At 67.3% G+C, this 17444-nt stretch overlaps 3 protein-coding genes across 4 annotated transcripts; 2 read left to right on the top strand and 1 right to left on the bottom strand.

Moving 5' to 3' along the window:
• Positions 1-767: 767 nt before the first annotated feature.
• Positions 768-10765, top strand: SSH3 (slingshot protein phosphatase 3). Its single transcript, XM_063332362.1, has 14 exons — positions 768-932; positions 1855-1892; positions 2120-2285; positions 4123-4241; positions 4321-4392; positions 4530-4595; positions 5916-6104; positions 6776-6869; positions 6964-7092; positions 7176-7222; positions 8043-8189; positions 9035-9235; positions 10008-10260; positions 10353-10765. The coding sequence occupies exons 1-14, from the start codon at positions 882-884 to the stop codon at positions 10545-10547; spliced, it is 1767 nt and encodes a 588-aa protein (XP_063188432.1). The 5' UTR covers positions 768-881; the 3' UTR covers positions 10548-10765.
• Positions 10766-10863: 98 nt separating this feature from the next.
• Positions 10864-14991, top strand: LOC134514387 (collagen alpha-1(I) chain-like). Of its 2 annotated transcripts, XM_063332181.1 has the most exons (3): positions 10865-11257; positions 12250-12353; positions 14586-14991. In XM_063332181.1, the coding sequence occupies exons 1-3, from the start codon at positions 11000-11002 to the stop codon at positions 14887-14889; spliced, it is 666 nt and encodes a 221-aa protein (XP_063188251.1). In that variant the 5' UTR covers positions 10865-10999; the 3' UTR covers positions 14890-14991. The 2 variants fall into 2 exon arrangements, 1 of the variants encoding a protein (XP_063188251.1); XR_010070720.1 differs by lacking the exon at positions 14586-14991 and having other exon boundaries at positions 10864-11262; positions 12250-12791.
• A 748-nt stretch (positions 14992-15739) lies between these two features.
• POLD4 (DNA polymerase delta 4, accessory subunit) lies at positions 15740-16618 on the bottom strand. The gene is made up of 3 exons (XM_063332182.1): positions 16208-16618; positions 16016-16127; positions 15740-15916 (listed from the first exon to the last, which is right to left on the bottom strand). Exons 1-3 carry the CDS (start codon positions 16428-16430, stop codon positions 15892-15894), a joined length of 360 nt encoding a protein of 119 aa, XP_063188252.1. The 5' UTR covers positions 16431-16618; the 3' UTR covers positions 15740-15891.
• Between the last annotated feature and the right edge of the window lie 826 nt (positions 16619-17444).

The following is a 17444-nucleotide window of genomic DNA, read 5'->3' as shown; positions in this document are numbered from 1 at the left end:
CACTGGGAACTTGGGGGGGTCCCAGGTACTGGGGAGGGTGTTCCAGTCTGTGGGGACCTGGGGGGGTCCGAGATGCTGAGAACCCTCGGGGGGTTCCTGCTCACTGGGGAACTGGGGGGTCCCAGGTGCTGGGGACCCTCGGGGGGTTCCTGCTCACTGGGGACCTGGGGGGTCCCGGGTGCTGGGGGGGGGGGATGTTCCCATCTGTGGGACTGTGGGGGGGTCCCAGGTGCTGGGGGGAATGTTCCCGTCTGTGAGGACCTGGGGGGTCCCAGGTGCTGGGGAACTGGGGGGTTCCCATCTGTGGGACTGTGGGGGGGTCCCAGGTGCTGGGGGGAATGTTCCCGTCTGTGGGGACCTGGGGGGTCCCAGGTGCTGGGGACCCTCGGGGGGTTCCCACCTGCTGGGGACCTGGGGGGGTCCGAAGTGCTGGAGACCCTCGGCTGGGGGTTCCCATCTGTCAATAGCTGGGGGGGTCCCAGGTGCTGGGGACCTGGGGGGAGTTCCTGTCTGGGGACCTGTTGGGGTCCGAGGTGCTGGGGACCCTCGGAGGGTTCCCGTCTGTGGATACGGGGGGGGTCTCCAGGTGCTGGGGGGAAGCTTCCTGGGTGGTGGTGGTGGGGGGGGATCCCGGGGCAACACGGATGGGGGTCCCGTCCCCCCAGCGGAAGCACCGGGGAAGGCTGCCGGGGGGTCCCGCTGCCGGGGCAGACGGTCCGGGGGTTCCCTGTCTGGTGGTGCCGGGGTCGGGGAGGGGAGGTGGCCTGTCCCGCCGCGGGCCGTGCCGTGCCGTGCCCGGGGCCGTGCCGTGCCCGTGCCCGTTCCCGTCCGGGCGGGGCGGCGGCGGCGGCGCTTCCTGGTGCGGGGCGGCGCGGCGGGGCATGGCGCTGGTCACCGTGCGGCGGTCGGCGGGCTCCCCCAGGGACCCGGCGGTGAGTTGCGGGACGGCACCGGGGACCGTCAACGGGGACGGGAGGAGGCCCGGGGCCGCCGGGTGCCGCCGGGACGGGAAGCGGCGGGGGCGGGCGGGCGGGCGGGCGGTCCCGGTTCGCCCGGGCGATCCGGATAGGAAGCTCGGTTGCCACCGGGGGCTCCCGACGGGGGAGAACCGGGTTGTCCCGGCGGTTCCCTCCCGGCGCCGGGGGTGGGGGCGGGGAAAGGCTGCTCCGGTCGCTGCCGGTGCAGGGTACGGGCTGCTCCGGTCGTTCCCGGTGCAGGCTTATCCCGGCCGCTGCCGGTGGGAGGTTACTGGGAGCCCTGGGAATTACTGGGAGCGTGCTCCCAGCGCACTCTGGGGGCTCCTCTGCTCCCCGCCGGGGGCTGCCCCGTAGTTTGGGGGGCGGGGGGGGGACTGTGTGTGTGTGTGTCTGGGGGCGGGGGGGCGGTTGTCCCCACTTGCACCCAACCGGGTTAAGTCCGTCCCAGCGGCTCCCAGTACCTTCGCCGTCCCAGTCGCTCCCAGTGTCGCTGCCCCCCCCAACCCGCCACCTCCAGTAACCACTGGCCCTTATCAGGGTGCACAGCCCGAGCCCCCCCGCGCCGCTGCGAACGCTGCCCCCCTGGGCAGCACCCAGCCCGGGGGGGGGGACGACATGGGGACAGGACCCCTCTGGCATCCCGTGGCCCATCCCCAGGGATTTACCTCCCCAGCGTGATCCCTCCCAGGGCCCCCACGCTCCCCCCTGGGGTCCTCCCAGTGCTGCTGAGGCGGGGGGTGTGGGTTTGGCAGGGTGTCACTGGCCCGCGATGCCAGGAGGGATGTGCCGGGGGGCGTTTGCTGGCCCCCCAAGTGTGGTCTGTGCCCTGGGTCATGCTCCCCTGGGGGCTTTGCCCCCCCCCCCCGGTGCTTTGCAGGAGGAAGATGCGCCCAAGCGCGGCCGGCTGCAGCGACGGTGAGAAGGGGCTCCAAAGCCACGGGATGGGGGATGCGGGGCATTGGGGCGGGGGCAATGGGACACAACTACCCCCTGAGGAGCATTTCCTCCCCTCGTGGTGTCCCCCCCACCTCGGGGACGCCCTCACGGGGTACATGTGAGGGCTGGATCCTGCTGCAGGCTGGGCCCTACGTCCCACTCAGGGCCATCTTGTCCCCCTCCGGGCCATCTTTTCCCCCCCCCAGGCAGAGCTTTGTCATGGTCAAGGGGGCCGCGCTGCTGCTGCCCGCGGAGGAGCCGCTGGAGGCTGAGCCCCCCCCGGCTGCGCCCCCCGGGCAGGCCCCGGGGCGGCAGGAGCAGCACCTGCAGCTCATGATGCAGCTGCTGCGGCCCCAGGATGCCATCCGGCTGGTAGGGCACGGCCACCCCCGGGAACGGGGACAGCGATGGGGATGGGGACAGGGATGGGGACAGTGACAGGGATGGAATGGGATGGGATGGGGATGGTGACGGGGACAGTGATGGGCTGCGGACAGGGATGGTGGTGGTGACAGGGATGGATGGGATGGGGATGGGGATGGGGATGGTGGCAGTGATGGGATGGGGATGGGGACAGGGATGGTGATGGGGACAGTGATGGAATGGGATGGGATGGGGATGGGGATGGGATGGGGACAGGGATGGTGGCGGTGACAGGGATGGATGGGATGGGGATGGGGATGGTGACAGTGATAGGATGGGGATGGGAACAGGGATGGTGACGGTGACAGTGATGGATGGGATGGGATGAGGATGGTGATGGGGACAGTGATGGGCTGGGGACAGGGATGATGGCGGTGACAGGGATGGATGGGATGGGGATGGGGATGGGGATGGGGATGGGGATGGGGATGAGGATGGTGACAGTGATGGGATGGGGATGGGAACAGGGATGGTGACGGTGACAGTGATGGATGGGATGGGGATGGGGATGGGGATGGGGATGGGGATGGGGATGGGGATGGTGACAGTGATGGGATGGGGATGGGAACAGGGATGGTGACGGTGACAGTGATGGATGGGATGGGATGGGGATGGGGATGGGGACAGTGATGGGATGGGGACAGCCACAGGGGTGGTGACAGCAATGGGATGGATATGAGATAGGGACAGTGAAAGAGATGGAATGGGAAGGGTGTGGGGACAGGATGGGGATAGGGATGAGGAAAGGCTGGGGTTGGGAATGGGATATGGATGGGGACAAGGTGGGGATGGGATGGGGGTAGGAGCAAGATGGGGATAAGATGGAGAAGAGATGGGATGGGATGGGGATGGGGACAGGGATGGGGAAAGGATAGGGATCGGAGTGGGATATGGATGGGGACAGGGTGGGGATAGGACGGGATGGGATGGGGATGAGGATAGGGATGGGATGAGACGGGATGGGATGGGGATGGGGAGAGGGATGGGGAAAGGATAGGGATCGGAGTGGGATATGGATGGGGACAGGGTGGGGATAGGACGGGATGGGATGGGGATGAGGATAGGGACGGGATGAGACAGGGTGGGATCGGGATGGGACAGACTGGGGATGGGGACAGGGATGGGGTCAGAAAGGGTATGGGAATGGGGTGTGGATGGGGACAGTATGGAAATGGGATGGGATGGGGGTGAGGATGGGATGGGGACAGGATAGATAGGGATGGGGACAGGAATGGGGACAGGAAGGGTATGGCAATGGGATAGGATGAGATGAGGTCAGGATGGGGACAGGATGGGGATGGGATGGGGACAGGATGGGGATGGGATGGGATGGGATGGGGATGGCATGTGGATGGGATGGGATGGGATGGGGATGGGGCCAGGACGGGATGGGATGGGGACGGGATGGGGATGGGATGCGATGGGATGGGGATGGGATGGGGACAGGATGGGATGGGATGGGATGGGGACAGGATGGGGATGGGATGCGATGGGATGGGGATGGGATGGGGCCAGGACGGGATGGGATGGGATGGGGACAGGATGGGGATGGGATGGGATGGGGATGGCATGTGGACAGGATGGGATGGGATGGGGATGGGGCCAGGACGGGATGGGATGGGATGGGGACAGGATGGTGGGATGGGATGGGGATGGGATATGGCCCAGCCTGCCCCGCATTGTTCTTGATGCTCCTCCCCGGGCACTGGGGGGCAGATCCCGCAGTGCTGTCCCCGGGGGTGCAGGGGACACCCCTCATGCCCCCCCTTCCCCCCCGCACCCCCAGGCGGTGCGGCTGGAGTCGGCGCGGCCGCGGCGGGTGCGGTACCTGCTGGTGGTGCGGCCCGAGGAGGCGGGAGCCGAGGGGGAGACGGCGCTGCTGGGTGTGGACTTCGCCCACGAGGGGTGAGTGGGGCGCGGGGGGGGGGGGGCGGCAAGAGGTGTTGGGGGGGGAACCGCACCCCCTGATCTCTGCCCACCCCAGGGCCACCCGCTGCACCCTGGGCATGGTGCTGCCCCTCTGGAGTGACACCCAGGTCTTCCTCGACGGCGATGGGTAAGGGGTAGGGGGGGCTCTTCTGGGATGGGGAGGGGCTTATGAGGGTGGGATTGAGTGCGGCCTGCAGGGGCGGGGGGGGGGGGCAGTATTGGGGTGCCCACCCCGACCTACGTGTCTCCCCATTTGGTGTCCAGGGGGTTCAGCGTGACATCGGGGGGGCAGACCCGCATCTTCAAGCCCATCTCTGTCCAGACCATGTGGTGAGCGAGCCCTGAGTGTGTCCGTGGGCATGGGGGACATGGGCACTGACGTTGGCACGGGAGATGTGGGCACCACCATGGCTTTGGGGGATGTGGGCAACACCATGAGCACAGGGGACATGGGTACCACCACGGCTTTGGGGAACATGGGCATCACCATGGCTTTGGGGGACATGAGCACCACCATGGTCACAGGGAACGTGGGCACCACCATGGCTTTGGGGGACATGGGCACCACCATGGGCACAGGGAACGTGGGCACCACCATGGCTTTGGGGGACATGGGCACCACCATGGGCACAGGGAACGTGGGTATCACCATGGCTTTGGGGGATGTGGGCACCACCATGAGCCCAGGGGATGTGGGTACCATGATGAATACGGGGGACGTGGGCACCACCATGGGCAAGGGGGATGTGGGAACCACCATGGTCATGGGGGATATGGCCACCACCAGGGGCATGGGGAAAACGGGCAGTGCTGGGGGCATGGGGCATGTGGGCACTATGATGGGCATGGGGGGTGTGGACACCACCACGGCCACGGGGGACGTGGGCATCACCATGAGCACAGGGGATGTGGGTACCACCACGGCTTTGGGGAACACGGACACCACCATGGGCACGGGCCACATGGGCACTGCTGGGGGCATGGGGGATGTGGGTACCACCATGAGCACAGGGGATGTGAGCACTGACATGGCCATGGGGGATGTGGGCATCACCGTGAGCACAGGGAACGTGGGTACCACCACGGCTTTGGGGAACATGGGCACCACCACGGGCACACGGGATGTGGGCACTGCTGGGGGCATGGGGGATGTGGGTACCACCATGAGCACAGGGGATGTGGGCACTGCAATAGCCATGGGGGATGTGGATGCCACCACGGCCATGGGGGATGTGGTATCACCACGGGCACAGGGGATTTTGGGCACCACCATGGCCATGGAGGATGTGGTCGCCGCCCTGAGCACGGGGGATGTGGTGCCACCATGGCCGTGGGAGATGTGGTTGCCACCCTGGGTGTGGGGGATGTGTGCAGCACGGCGGGGGACGTGGGCACTGCCATGGGGATGTGGGCACCACCAGGGGCAGGGTTGAGGTGGGCACAACCAGGACGTGGACACCACCGTGGGCGCCTGGGCACAGCCATGGGAACGGGGACACGGGGGAAGTTTGGGCCACCCGACCGTGCTCTGCGCACCTGGGAGGGGGCGGGTGGCACCCAGCTGGTGGTGTGACCCAAACCTGGGGGGGGGTGGGGGTGTGGGTGACACCGACGGTGGGGAGGAGCGCGGTGGCAGGTGGTGTGCGGCAGGGCCGTGCTGCAGGAGCTGCACCGCGCCTGCGAGGAGGCCTCCCGCGGCGGCCACATCCCCGGGGGCCCGGCGCTGGCCTGGGCCGGCGGCTACGCGGCGGCGGTGGCCTCGGAGCAGAGCTGCCTCAACGAGTGGCTGGCCATGGCCGACCTGGAGTCCGTGCGCCCCGCCTCGCCCACGCCCCTCCGGTATGCCCCGCCCTCCGCGCTGCCGGCCAATCAGCGCCGCTCCTGTGGGGGGGGTGGGGGGGGGCGGGGCTTGTGAAGGGGTGGGGCGGTTGGGTGGGGCTGTGGGGGCGGGGCTCTGCGGGGAGGGGTGGAGGGTGGGCTCAGGGTGTGGCCCGTGGGGTGGGCGGGGCTTAAGGAACTGGGCGGGGCTTCCACCCTGGGGAGGGCCAATGGGAGACGGGGCTTGCGATGGGGGGGCGGGGCTTGGGAGTGGAGGAGGCGGGGTCTGGGCTGGGTGTGGCTGATGAGTAGGCGGGGCAAGGGGTGGGGCTTCCACCTTGGGGAGGGCCAATGGGAGGCTGGGCTTGTGCTTGGGGGCGGGGCTTCAGAGTGGAGGAGGCGGGGTCTGGGCCGGGTGTGGCTAATGGGGGTGGGGCTTAAATGAACGGATCAGAGCTTCCACCTTGGGGAGGGCCAATGGGAGGCGTGGCTTTGTGCTGGGGGCGGGGCTTGGGTGTGTAGGGGCGGGGCCTGGGCAGGGTGTGGCCAATGGAAGGGTGAGGCTTAAAGGAACTGGGTGGGGCTTCCGTCTTGGGGAGGGCCAATGGGAGGCGGGGCTTGCACTTGGGGGCGGGGCTTGGGAGCAGGGTGTGGCCTGGGCGGGGCAGGTGACGCGGTGACGCCGGTGCCAGGCCGGCGGCGCCGGAGCTGTCGGAGCAGTCGGTGCGGGCGCTGCTGCGGGATGTCATGGCCACCGCCGACCTGGAGAGCGTCACCTCCAAGGAGGTGGGTGCCGCCAAGCCAGGGGGCAGGGGGACAGGCAGGGGGACAGGCAGGGGGACAGGCAGGGGGCCATCCCTCACCCTGTGGCCGTTCCCAGGTGCGGGAGGAGCTGGAGCGACGCACGGGGCACAGCTTGGCCCAGCACAAGGACTTCATCGACAACGAGATGCTGCTGGTGCTGGCGCAGATGGACCGGCCCTCCCGCGTCTTCCCACACCTCTACCTGGTGGGCAGCGGGACGGGCAGGGGGGGGCAGGGTGGGCAGGGGGGGCAGGGACGTCCCCAACCCTCACCGCCGCCACCACGCAGGGCTCCGAGTGGAACGCGGCCAACCTGGAGGAGCTGCAGCAGAACCGGTGAGCGTGGAATGGCACGGGGACATCTGGGTGTGCTGGTGGGGTGGGCATAGAGCCATCATGGGGCGGCAGGGTGGGGTGGGCGTAGGGCCATCGTGGGATGTCATGGTGGGGTGGCACAGGGTCATCTGGGGTGTGATGGTGGGGCGGACATAGGGCCGTCAAGGGGTGGCACGGTGGGGTGGCACTGGGTCATCTGGGGTGTGATGGTAGGGTGGCACAGGGTCATCGTGAGGTGTCATGGTGGGGTGGCACTGCGTCATCGGGCGTGTCCCAGTGGGGTAGGCACAGGGTCACCATGGAGTGTCACGGTGGTGCAGGTATGAAGTCATCATGAGGTGGTCCAGTGGGGTGCCTATGGGGTCATCAGGGTGGGCTGATAGGGTGGGCATGGGGTCATCATGGGACACCCATTGAGGTGGGCATGGGGTCATCGTGGGACACCCAACAGGGTGGGCATGGGGTCATCGTGGGACACCCATTGAGGTGGGCATGGGGTCATCATGGGACACCCAACAGGGTGGGTGTGGGGTCATCATGGGACACCCATTGAGGTGGGCATGGGGTCATCGTGGGACACCCAACAGGGTGGGCATGGGGTCATCGTGGGACACCCATTGAGGTGGGCATGGGGTCATCGTGGGACACCCAACAGGGTGGGCATGGGGTCATCGTGGGACACTTGTCAGGGTGGGTGCAGCAGGGCTGTGGCTCCACGGTGGGGTGGGCCTGGGGCACTGTGGGGCAGCCCACGGAGCACGGGCAGATCCCCAACCCTGCGTGGGGGCTGTGTCCCCCACCCCCATCTGTGGCACCGCAGGGTCACCCACGTCCTGAACGTGGCGCGGGAGATCGACAACTTCTTCCCGGCGTTGTTCACCTACATGAACGTGCGGGTGTATGACGAGGAGACGGCCCAGCTCCTGCCCCACTGGAACGACACCTTCCTCTTCCTCTCCCGCGTCCGGTCAGTGGGGCACAGGGGACAGTGGGGTGGGGGGCATTGGGGTGGGACACGAGGGGGGCACAGGGTATGGGGGGCACGGAGGGTTTGGGGCTGGATCCAGGGGCAGGCTGGGGGGGCGGGGGGCAATACCTGGGATGCCTGAGGCGCTGGGGGACACTGGGGACACTGGGAGGGAGCACTGGGAGATGGGGAGTGCGGGGGCATTGGGTCCCTGTGGACACTGGGAGACCTGGGGACCAGGGAGCCCTGGGGTGTGGGGTCACTGGGGACGGTGGTAGCACTGGGGACGTGGGGAGCCCTGGGGCACTGATACGCTGGGGACAATGGTAGCACCGGGGACAGGAGAACCACGGGGACCAGCGTCCCTGGGGACACGGGGAGCCCTGGGGACAGGGGGAGCCCTGGGTCATGGGGTCCTTGGGGACATGGGAGCCCTAGGGCACGGGGAGCACTGGGGACACGGGAGCCCTGGGGCAGGGGGTCCTTGGGGACAAGGGGAGCCCTGGGGACATGGATAACCCCAGGGATACGGGGAGCCCTGACGCACTGATACACTGGGGACAGTGGTAGCACTGGAGACGTGGGGCACAGGGTCCATGGGGACACGGGAAGCCCTGGGGACACAGGGAGCCTTGGGGACATGGGGAGCCCTGGGGCAGGGGGAGCCTTGGGGACATGGACAACCCTGGGAACACAGGGAGCCCTAGAGCACTGATGCCCTGGGGACACGAGGAGCCTTGGGGCAGCGGCTCCTTGGGGACACCGAGGACCCTGGGGACACCGGGGACCTCTGGGGACAGAGGGGGAGCCCCGGGAGGTGGGTGGCAGCCGTGCGGGTGCCGCAGGGCCGTCGGGGGCCGGGCGCTGGTGCACTGCCGCATGGGGCTGAGCCGCTCGGCGGCCACGGTGCTGGCCTACGCCATGAAGGAGTTCGGCTGGTCCCTGGAGCGGGCGCTGCGGCACGTCCGGCACGTCCGGCCCGGCGTCCTGCCCAACCCCGGCTTCATGCGCCAGCTCGACTTCTACCAGGGCATCCTGCAGGCCAGGTGGGCGGGGCAAAGGGCGGGACGGACACGCCCTCGGGGTGGGCGGGGCCTGTCGTGGCCGTGCCCTTGCGGGTGGGAGAGGGAGGGGCCTGCTGTGACCACACCCCCTTGGGCAGGGCAGGGTCTGATTGGTCCATGAGCTAGTGGGTGGGGCCTGCCATGGGCATGTGGTGGGTGGGGCATGTCAAGGCCACGCCCCATTGGGCGAGATGGGTGGGGTATGGTGTGGCCACGCCCCATTGGGCATGGTGGGTGGTGCCTTCCATGACCACACCTCTCGGGTGGGGTCGTCCCTGGCCACGCCCCCTAATGTGGGTGGGGTCTGCCTTGGCCACACCCCTCTGTGGTGGGTGGGGGCAGCCAAGGCCACGCCCATGGGATGTGGTGGGTGGGGCGTGCCAAGGCCACGCCCCTTGGGTGTGATGGGTGGGGGGGGGTCTGTTATGGACACGCCCCATTGGGTGTGGTGGGTGGGGTCTTTCGTGGCCACACTCCCAGAAACGGTGGGTGTGGTCTTCCCTGGCCACGCCCCACCATTAGTGGGTGTGGTCTTCCATGGCGACGCCCCAGATGGGCTGGGTGTGGTCTGCCATGGCCACGCCCCGACGTGCAGGGTGTGGCGTTGCTGGCCCCACCCTCTGCCGTCATGGCTCGGAGGGGCGGAGCCTGTGGGAGCCCCGCCCCGAGACACAAGGGGCGTGTCCCCATGCGCGGGGCGTGGCCGGGGGGGGCGTGGCCAGCAGGTGACAGCGCGCGTGTGTGTGTGTGGCAGCCGGCACAGCAGCCTGTGGGAGCCCAAGGCCGGCGAGCGGGCGGGCCAGCCCGAGGAGGGCCCGGAGGCCACCCAGGGGGATGGGGGCGGCCCGTCCCCGTCGTCCCCGTTGTCCCCGGGGGAGGCGGGGGGGCCGGGGCTGCTGGGGGCCTCCCGCCGCCCCCGCATCTCCCTCTGCGCCGTCATGCGGAGCATCAGCCAGCTGGAGTCCCCCGAGCCCCCCGAGCTGCCGGGGGAGCCCCTGGGCGGGGAGGTGAGTGAAGGGAGGGCGTCGGGGGGCCGGGGGAGGGGGGGGCCGGCCATGGCTGAGCTCCCTCCCCCTGTGTCACGGTGTCCCCTCTCCAGGTGCTGGTGGCCACGGAGGGGCCGGCGGTTGCCCCCCCGGGGGCCCGTCCCTCCTCCCGGCCCCGCCGCGTGGTGCGCCAGGCCAGCCTGGACGGAGGCCCCGCCCCCGCCTGTGACCACGCCCCCTCGGAGGCCCCGCCCCCCGCCGATGACCACGCCCCCCGCCTCCCCTCAACCCCGCCCCCCGCCCCCTAACCCGCGGGGGGGGGGGGGTATGGGGCAGAGCGCTACAGGGAAAGGGGCGTGGCCTAGCCCTGCGGGGGGCGTGGCCAGGGAGCGGCCACGCCCCTCCCACACACTGTCTGCACTGCAGGGGGTGGAGGGGGCCGGAGGTCACAGTGCCTCACACCCACCCCCCCCCCCGCCACCACTGACACCCCCTCACTGCACCCGCACTGAGAATAAAGCGTGGAAATGCCCGTCCCTGGCGTGGGTCCTGCCCGGGGCGGGGGGGGTGGGAGGTGGGGACGAGCGTGGGGCCTTGCCGTCAGTAGGGGCCAGGGTGAACACGCGGCCTGCAGGGCCCGCCCCAGACCCCGCCGCCATCTTGTGCGGGCGGCGGTCCGGGAGGGAAACTACAGCCCCCAGCGTGCCTTGCGCGGAGCGTGGGGCGCCGCGCATGCGTAGCCGCGCATGCGTAGCCGCGCATGCGTACGGGGCGCCTTCCTGGTTGCTATGGGAACGGGGCGCCGGCCTACCTCAGCCTCAGCGGCCTAGGCCGCAGGACTGGCGCAGGCCCGGGGACCGGGGAGCGGGGCAGGCCCAACGACCGAGACCGGGGCAGCCCCGGGAACCGGCGACGGAAGATTGAAGCGGGCCAGGGAGCTAGCAGCCCACTGTGGCCACAGCGGGAGGAACGGCACAGAGCGGAATTTCACGCATCACCACTGCCTGCGAGGGCCTGTGTTGAGTAATGGCGTCTTGACTGGAGCCTGGTCTTCCTCCTGGGGGGAAGCCATCCCAGAATCTCCCCCCCCGCCACCCCCGACCCCACAGCACCCACCACGTTGGGACTCGGCACCTTCTGGAGTGTGGCCAGAGCCCTCGCTGGCTTGTGGCCCACCGGGAAAGACCCGACTTGAGCAAGAGCTGGGCTGGGCTCTGCCGGCAGCCTGACCTTTGCTCTGCTCCGTCAGTCACGTCTCACAGCCGCCGCTCTGCAGGGCGATGGCAGCAGAGCAGCAGGGCACGACAGCAACCTGGGCTCCACTGGGGTGGAAGTGCCACCAGTCTCTTCAGACCCCCCCCTCCCCATGGGGGCACACGAGACGGAAGGGAGATACAGGCAACAGGGTGGAGTGAGGGGCCGCAGCACTGCCATGGGCCGTGCAGGGGGTCCTCCCTGTGCTTTTGGAGATAAGACAGACCCTGTTTCTTGAAGCCTCACTTTGCCGTGGCTCGGGGTCTTCTTGCTCACCACCCACATGCCTTTGAGTGCTCTTTGGGTGGACTCTACTACCTCCCATTCCCAAATCTCTGCCACTACAAGGAGCCTGGAAACCTCCCTCTTCCTCCCCACCACCAGCCTGGGTCCTGGCCTCCAGCATGCCGTGCCCCCGCAGATTTTGTGACAGTTGCTGCCAGAGAGGCCAGGAGGGCATCATCAATGCCAAGTGGCTCTGAAGGATCCCCCGCTGGCACCTGCCTCAGGCCAGAGGGACTTTGACCATGGCGTTGGCAGCCACCGGGTGCAGGGGAACTGTGGCACAAAGCTGGGGCGGGCAGGGGGGGATTAGGGCAGAGAAAATGTGGTGAGTCCCCCTTGGGGGACACCCTGCTGGCTACTTTCTTCCTCCTGGTCCTGGGGTCCTGCTGGGCACGACGCTGGGCTGGCTGGGTGCACGGCGCTTCCTCTTGGGGGTCCGCACCCTAAATACCGCCATCCTGTTCCCAACAGATGAATCACGTCCCCCAGGTGGAAGATGTTCAAGGGCCTGAAGCTCCTCCATCAGGACAAGATCTGGCTGAAGGCGGCGATCTGGAGGGCTCAGGACCTGCAGTGTGAGTCGGCCCAGCGCCGTGGGCAGCCCCCCAACCCCATCCCGCTTGTCCCCCTCCCGGGACGTGGCCTTGATTACTGCCGATTCCGGCTCTCCACCGCTCGATTGCAGGCTTGGGATGTAACTGATTCATTTTATTGATGAAGCAACAAACCGCTAGAGAGCTAATAAATTAAGTAATCAATAACCTAAATAATTAACAAATGCATCCTATTATTATTAATTTATGATTAAATGACTCTGCACACAGCAAAGCGACTAATTACGGCTCTTAATCTTGTGAATCCCACAGGACTGCTGTTGAACGACAGCTCTATCGCTCTTCCCTCCCCACTGTTTGGGGGGGAAAGGGAGTCCCCAGGGCCTGGGGCGGGGGGAGGACTGTGCCTGCCAGACCTGGCTCTGCAGATCGATAGCCCTCCAATCCGCAGCCATCTGCACCCCTAATATCAGAAGACACCCCTCCCTGTGCTGACCTTTACCTGATTTTATACCTTATTCTCCATTTTTTTTCCATTTCTGGGCCCTTTTTGCTACCTTTCCACCTTCCTTTCTCTACCCAAACAGCTTGCTCCTAATTGATTTTTTCCTATTGATCCCAGTTGTTTCATCCATATCCAAACTGGATGTTTTTGCTATTACTGCCTAGGAAACTGTCACGGTTTCAGTCGGGATGGAGTTAACTTTCTTGCTAGCAGCTGCTGTAGTGCTGTGTTTTGGGTATGGAATGGGAATGGTGTGATGTTTCTGGTTGTTGCTAAGTAGTCAAGGCCTTTTCTGCTCCTCACGCCGCCCCGCCAGCGAGCTGGGGGGCGGGGGGACACAAGAAGCTGGGGGGAGACACAAGAAGCTGGGAGGGGACACAGCCGGGACACCTGACCCCGACTGACCAAAGGGATATTCCATGCGATATGACGTGATGCTCAGCGTATAAAGCTGGGGGGAGAAGAAGGAAGGGGGGGACGTTCGGAGTGATGGCGTTTGTCTTCCCAAGTCACCGTTACGCATGATGGAGCCCAGTTTTCTGGAGATGGCTGAACACCCGCCTGACGATGGGAAGCAGGGAATGGATTCCTTGTTTTGCTTTGCTTGTGTGCGCGGATTTGCTCTACCTATCCAACTGTCTTTATCTCAACCCATGAGTTTTTCCTCGCTTCTACTCTTCTGATTCTCTCCCTCATCGCAACTTAAGGGGGAGCAAGCGACCGGCTGTGTGGTTCTAGCCGCCGGCTGGGGTTGAACGACGACAGTCCTTTTTTGCCCCCAACGTGGGGCTCGAAGGGTCCGTTAAAATGCCAGGTTTGATTGGAATGGTAGATCGAAATTATAGCTGTTATTGCTGTTTAGTTCTTAATTGGCAGGCTCCTACGCTTGCCGTGGGGCTTGCTTGCCTCGCTGTAAATTAGAGTCTAATGCTCGTTAGTGGCCGCTTCTTGCTTTTGCTGCTTATCGTCTGTCTCTGCTGTGCCTGGGAACGTTTTGATAAGGGCAATGGCGATGCGCCTGGGCTGGCCGGTGGCCAGGGCTGCTCTTTGCGCTGCTGTGTTGGACAGGCTGGAACTTCAGCCTGAACTCGAGCCGAAACAACTCTGCAGACAACTAAGGTCAGCTTTAGATGGGATTCCCGGTGCGGTTACCCAGGAATGTGGCCAGCAGGGTGAGGGAGGGGATTCTGACCCATCGGTGAGACCCCCCTGCAGTGCTGGGCGGCCACCAACAGCAGAAGGACACGGAGCTGTTGGAGCGGGGCCAGAGGAGGCCCCGGAGATGCTGGGAGGGCTGGAGCCCCTCTGCTGGGAGGACAGGCTGAGAGAGCTGGGGGGGTTCAGCCTGGAGAAGAGAAGGCTCCGGGGAGACCTTCCAGCCCCTTCCAGTCCCTAAAGGGGCTCCAGGAAAGCTGGGGAGGGACTCTGGATCAGGGAGGGGAGCCATAGGACGAAGGGGAAGGGTTTTAAGCTGAAAGAGGGGAGATTTGGATGAGATCTGAGGAAGAAATTCTTGGCTGTGAGGGTGGTGAGCCCCTGGCCCAGGTTGCCCAGAGAAGCTGTGGCTGCCCCATCCCTGGAGGGGTTCAAGGCCAGGTTGGACGGGGCTTGGAGCAACCTGGGCTGGTGGGAGGTGTCCCTGCCCAGGGCAGGGGGTGGCACTGGCTGGGCTTTAAGGTCCCTTCCAACCCAAACCATTCTACAATTTTACGAATGGGAGGCTTATCCCTCTTCCCTTCTCCCCACAGACCTAGAGAAGAGGAGAAATCCCACCTGCAACTTGGTGGCGCTGGAGACTGTGGTCTGGAGGTGAGCCCCCGCAGCCCCCCAGCCCCCGACAGGACTGCAGCTCCCAATACGCCCCCCACCCAGACCAACCAGCGACGGCATGCTCCAGCCAGGCCCCTGCCAGGCCCCTCTCCAGCCTCGTTGGCCACCATGACCCCCCTCCCTCCCTTGTGTTACCCCAGGGTATGGGCAGGCATGTCAGGGCAGGGGCTGGTGGCACTGCCACCTCTGTGCCACCTTTGCGGGCACCCAGATGGGCAGTGACTCGTGTCACGGCTCCTCTTTGGAGACGGAGGATGAACCAGCAGCGTCTACACTCGTGCTCGCTGTCCGAAGGGCTCCCCTCTCCCAGCTTGACCAGTCCCACTGGTGTTACTGGGAGTCCCGGCAACCACCGGCTTCTGGATCTGGGCTCACCAGCATCTCTCACCCTTTCTATGCCTGGCAGGGGGTGTCCGGTGGCCAGCAGGGTCCGGTGGCCAGTCCACGCCGCTCACCGGGGCAACGGGGACGTGATCCAGCCCACCCTTGCCCAGCTGCATCCCAACTCCGGCGAGGATTTCACCGACACCCTGGACCTGCTCAGTGGTGAGTGGCGCTGGGGACAGCCTGTGGCCCCTCTCCTGTCCCCTCAGCCCGCCGCGAGGCGTCCCACGTCCCTTCTCGTGTCCCCTCTCTGTCACGCTCTGCTGCTCTCCTGTCCTTCCCCGCCCCACGGCCACGGCTCACCTTTGGGGGTGCACCCCAACCCGGGCACCCCGTCGTTCTCCCACCTTCCCAGTGGCAAGGACCAGTCCCCCCAGTTGGCATGGGGAGGGGGTGCGGAAGGCACAGGGTGCACCTGTTGTGGGGGGGGGAAGGGGGTGACAGTGCCCAGGGTGATGGGAATGGCTGTGTTGGGGGGCGGTGGGGGGTGATCTGTGGGGCAGAAGGCATCCTGTGGGGGGTCACCATGGGGTGGCATTAAACTCTGTGTGACTGGACAACCCGCCTGACTCTCTCTGAGGGGGGGTACAGACCCCTGCCCTCTCCCAGTGCCCTACAGAGGGGCTTCACCCCCCCCCGACCCCCTGCCCCGGGTGCCCCCCAGACAGCACACGGCAGCCCCCCAACCTTCACTCACACCAGCCTTTAATCCGCCCGGTGCCCCCCCGGGCTGCGGCGCGGCTGCGGACAGGCTCTGCGGAGCTGGGGGGGGGATGACACACACACAACGTCCACGGTGACCCCCCCCTTCTCCTCCCTCCGGCGTGGGGGCGCAGCGGCTCAGAGCTCGTACTCGTGCCAGAGGCTGTGGGGCACAGCGGGGGTCAGCAGCGGGAGAGGGGGACACCGGGAGGGGGTGCCCGGTGTCACACACACCCCCCACCCCCCCCCATTCTGCACTCACCTGTAGGTGACATCGGGGTTGTCCTGGTGCTCCAGGAGGGCGTCGCGGACGGGACCGGGGGGGCTCAACCCCAGCGCCTCCGCCCGCTCCCACCGCTGCAGGCGGGTGATACCTGCCGGGGGGGGTGGGACACGGTCAGGGGGGCTTGGGGGGGACACCTGGGGGTGGCCGGGGGTGGCCACGGGCTCTCACCCGTGCAGGGCCCGTACTCCCAGGCCAGATCGAAGCGGCGCAGCATCTCCATGAGGGCTTGGTCCGGGGGGGACGGCGAAGAGGGGTCCTCGGTGGCCGGGGGGGGTCGGGGCCGGACCCGGGGACAGCCCCTGCTCTTGACCCTGCCCTTGAGCTTGCCCGGGGCTCGGCCCGGCCGCCGCCGCAGCGGGAAGGAGTCGGTGATGAGCCGGGGCTTCTCCATGGCCCTACGGGATAGCGCGGCGGCGGCACCGCGGCTACCGGCTACCGGGAGCTACCGGCCCGCCCCTGCCGCTCCCCGGGCGGAAGCGGCGGGGCCGAGCCCCGGCGCGGTCACACCCCCGGCTGTCCCCGTCACCCCGGGCACTGTCACCTCCCCCCCTGCCCCGGCTGTCCCCGTCACCCCGGGCACTGTCACCTCCCCCCCTGCCCCGGCTGTCCCCGTCACCCCGGGCACTGTCACCCCCCCCTGCCCCGGCTGTCCCCGTCACCCCGGGCACTGTCACCCCCCCCCCCCGCCCCGGCTGTCCCCGTCACCCCGGGCACTGTCACCTCCCCCCCTGCCCCGGCTGTCCCCGTCACCCCGGGCACTGTCACCCCCCCCTGCCCCGGCTGTCCCCGTCACCCCGGGTACTGTCACCCCCCCCCCCCCCGCCCCGGCTGTCCCCGTCACCCCGGGCACTGTCACCTCCCCCCCTGCCCCGGCTGTCCCCGTCACCCCGGGCACTGTCACCCCCCCCTGCCCCGGCTGTCCCCGTCACCCCGGGTACTGTCACCCCCCCCCCCCGCCCCGGCTGTCCCCGTCACCCCGGGCACTGTCACCTCCCCCCCTGCCCCGGCTGTCCCCGTCACCCCGGGCACTGTCACCCCATCCCAACTGTCCCCATCGACCCCGGCTGCTGTCACCCCCACGGTGCTCCCCATTACCCCAGGCACTGTCACCCCCCAAGCTGTCCCCATCACCCTAGGTGTGGTCACCCTGTGGCTGTCCCCATCACCCCCAGGTACTGTCACCCCCCCTGGCTGCTCCCATCACCCCTTGTCTGTGCCCATCACCCCGGGCACTGTCACCCCCTCGCAGCATCCCCATCACCCAAGGTGTGGTCACTCCCTGGCTGTCCCCATCACCCTGGCTACTGTCACCCCCCCCGCAGCTGTCCCCATCACCCTAGGTATGGTGACCCCCTGGCTGTCCCCTTCACCCCATGCAGTGTTGCCCCCCGCAGCTGCCCCCATC

The sequence above is a fragment of the Chroicocephalus ridibundus genome, chromosome 4, assembly GCF_963924245.1.
Source record: "Chroicocephalus ridibundus chromosome 4, bChrRid1.1, whole genome shotgun sequence".
NCBI lineage: Eukaryota > Metazoa > Chordata > Aves > Charadriiformes > Laridae > Chroicocephalus > Chroicocephalus ridibundus.
The sequence above is the reverse complement of the archived record's forward strand: the minus strand, read 5'-3'. Positions and strand labels throughout refer to the sequence as shown.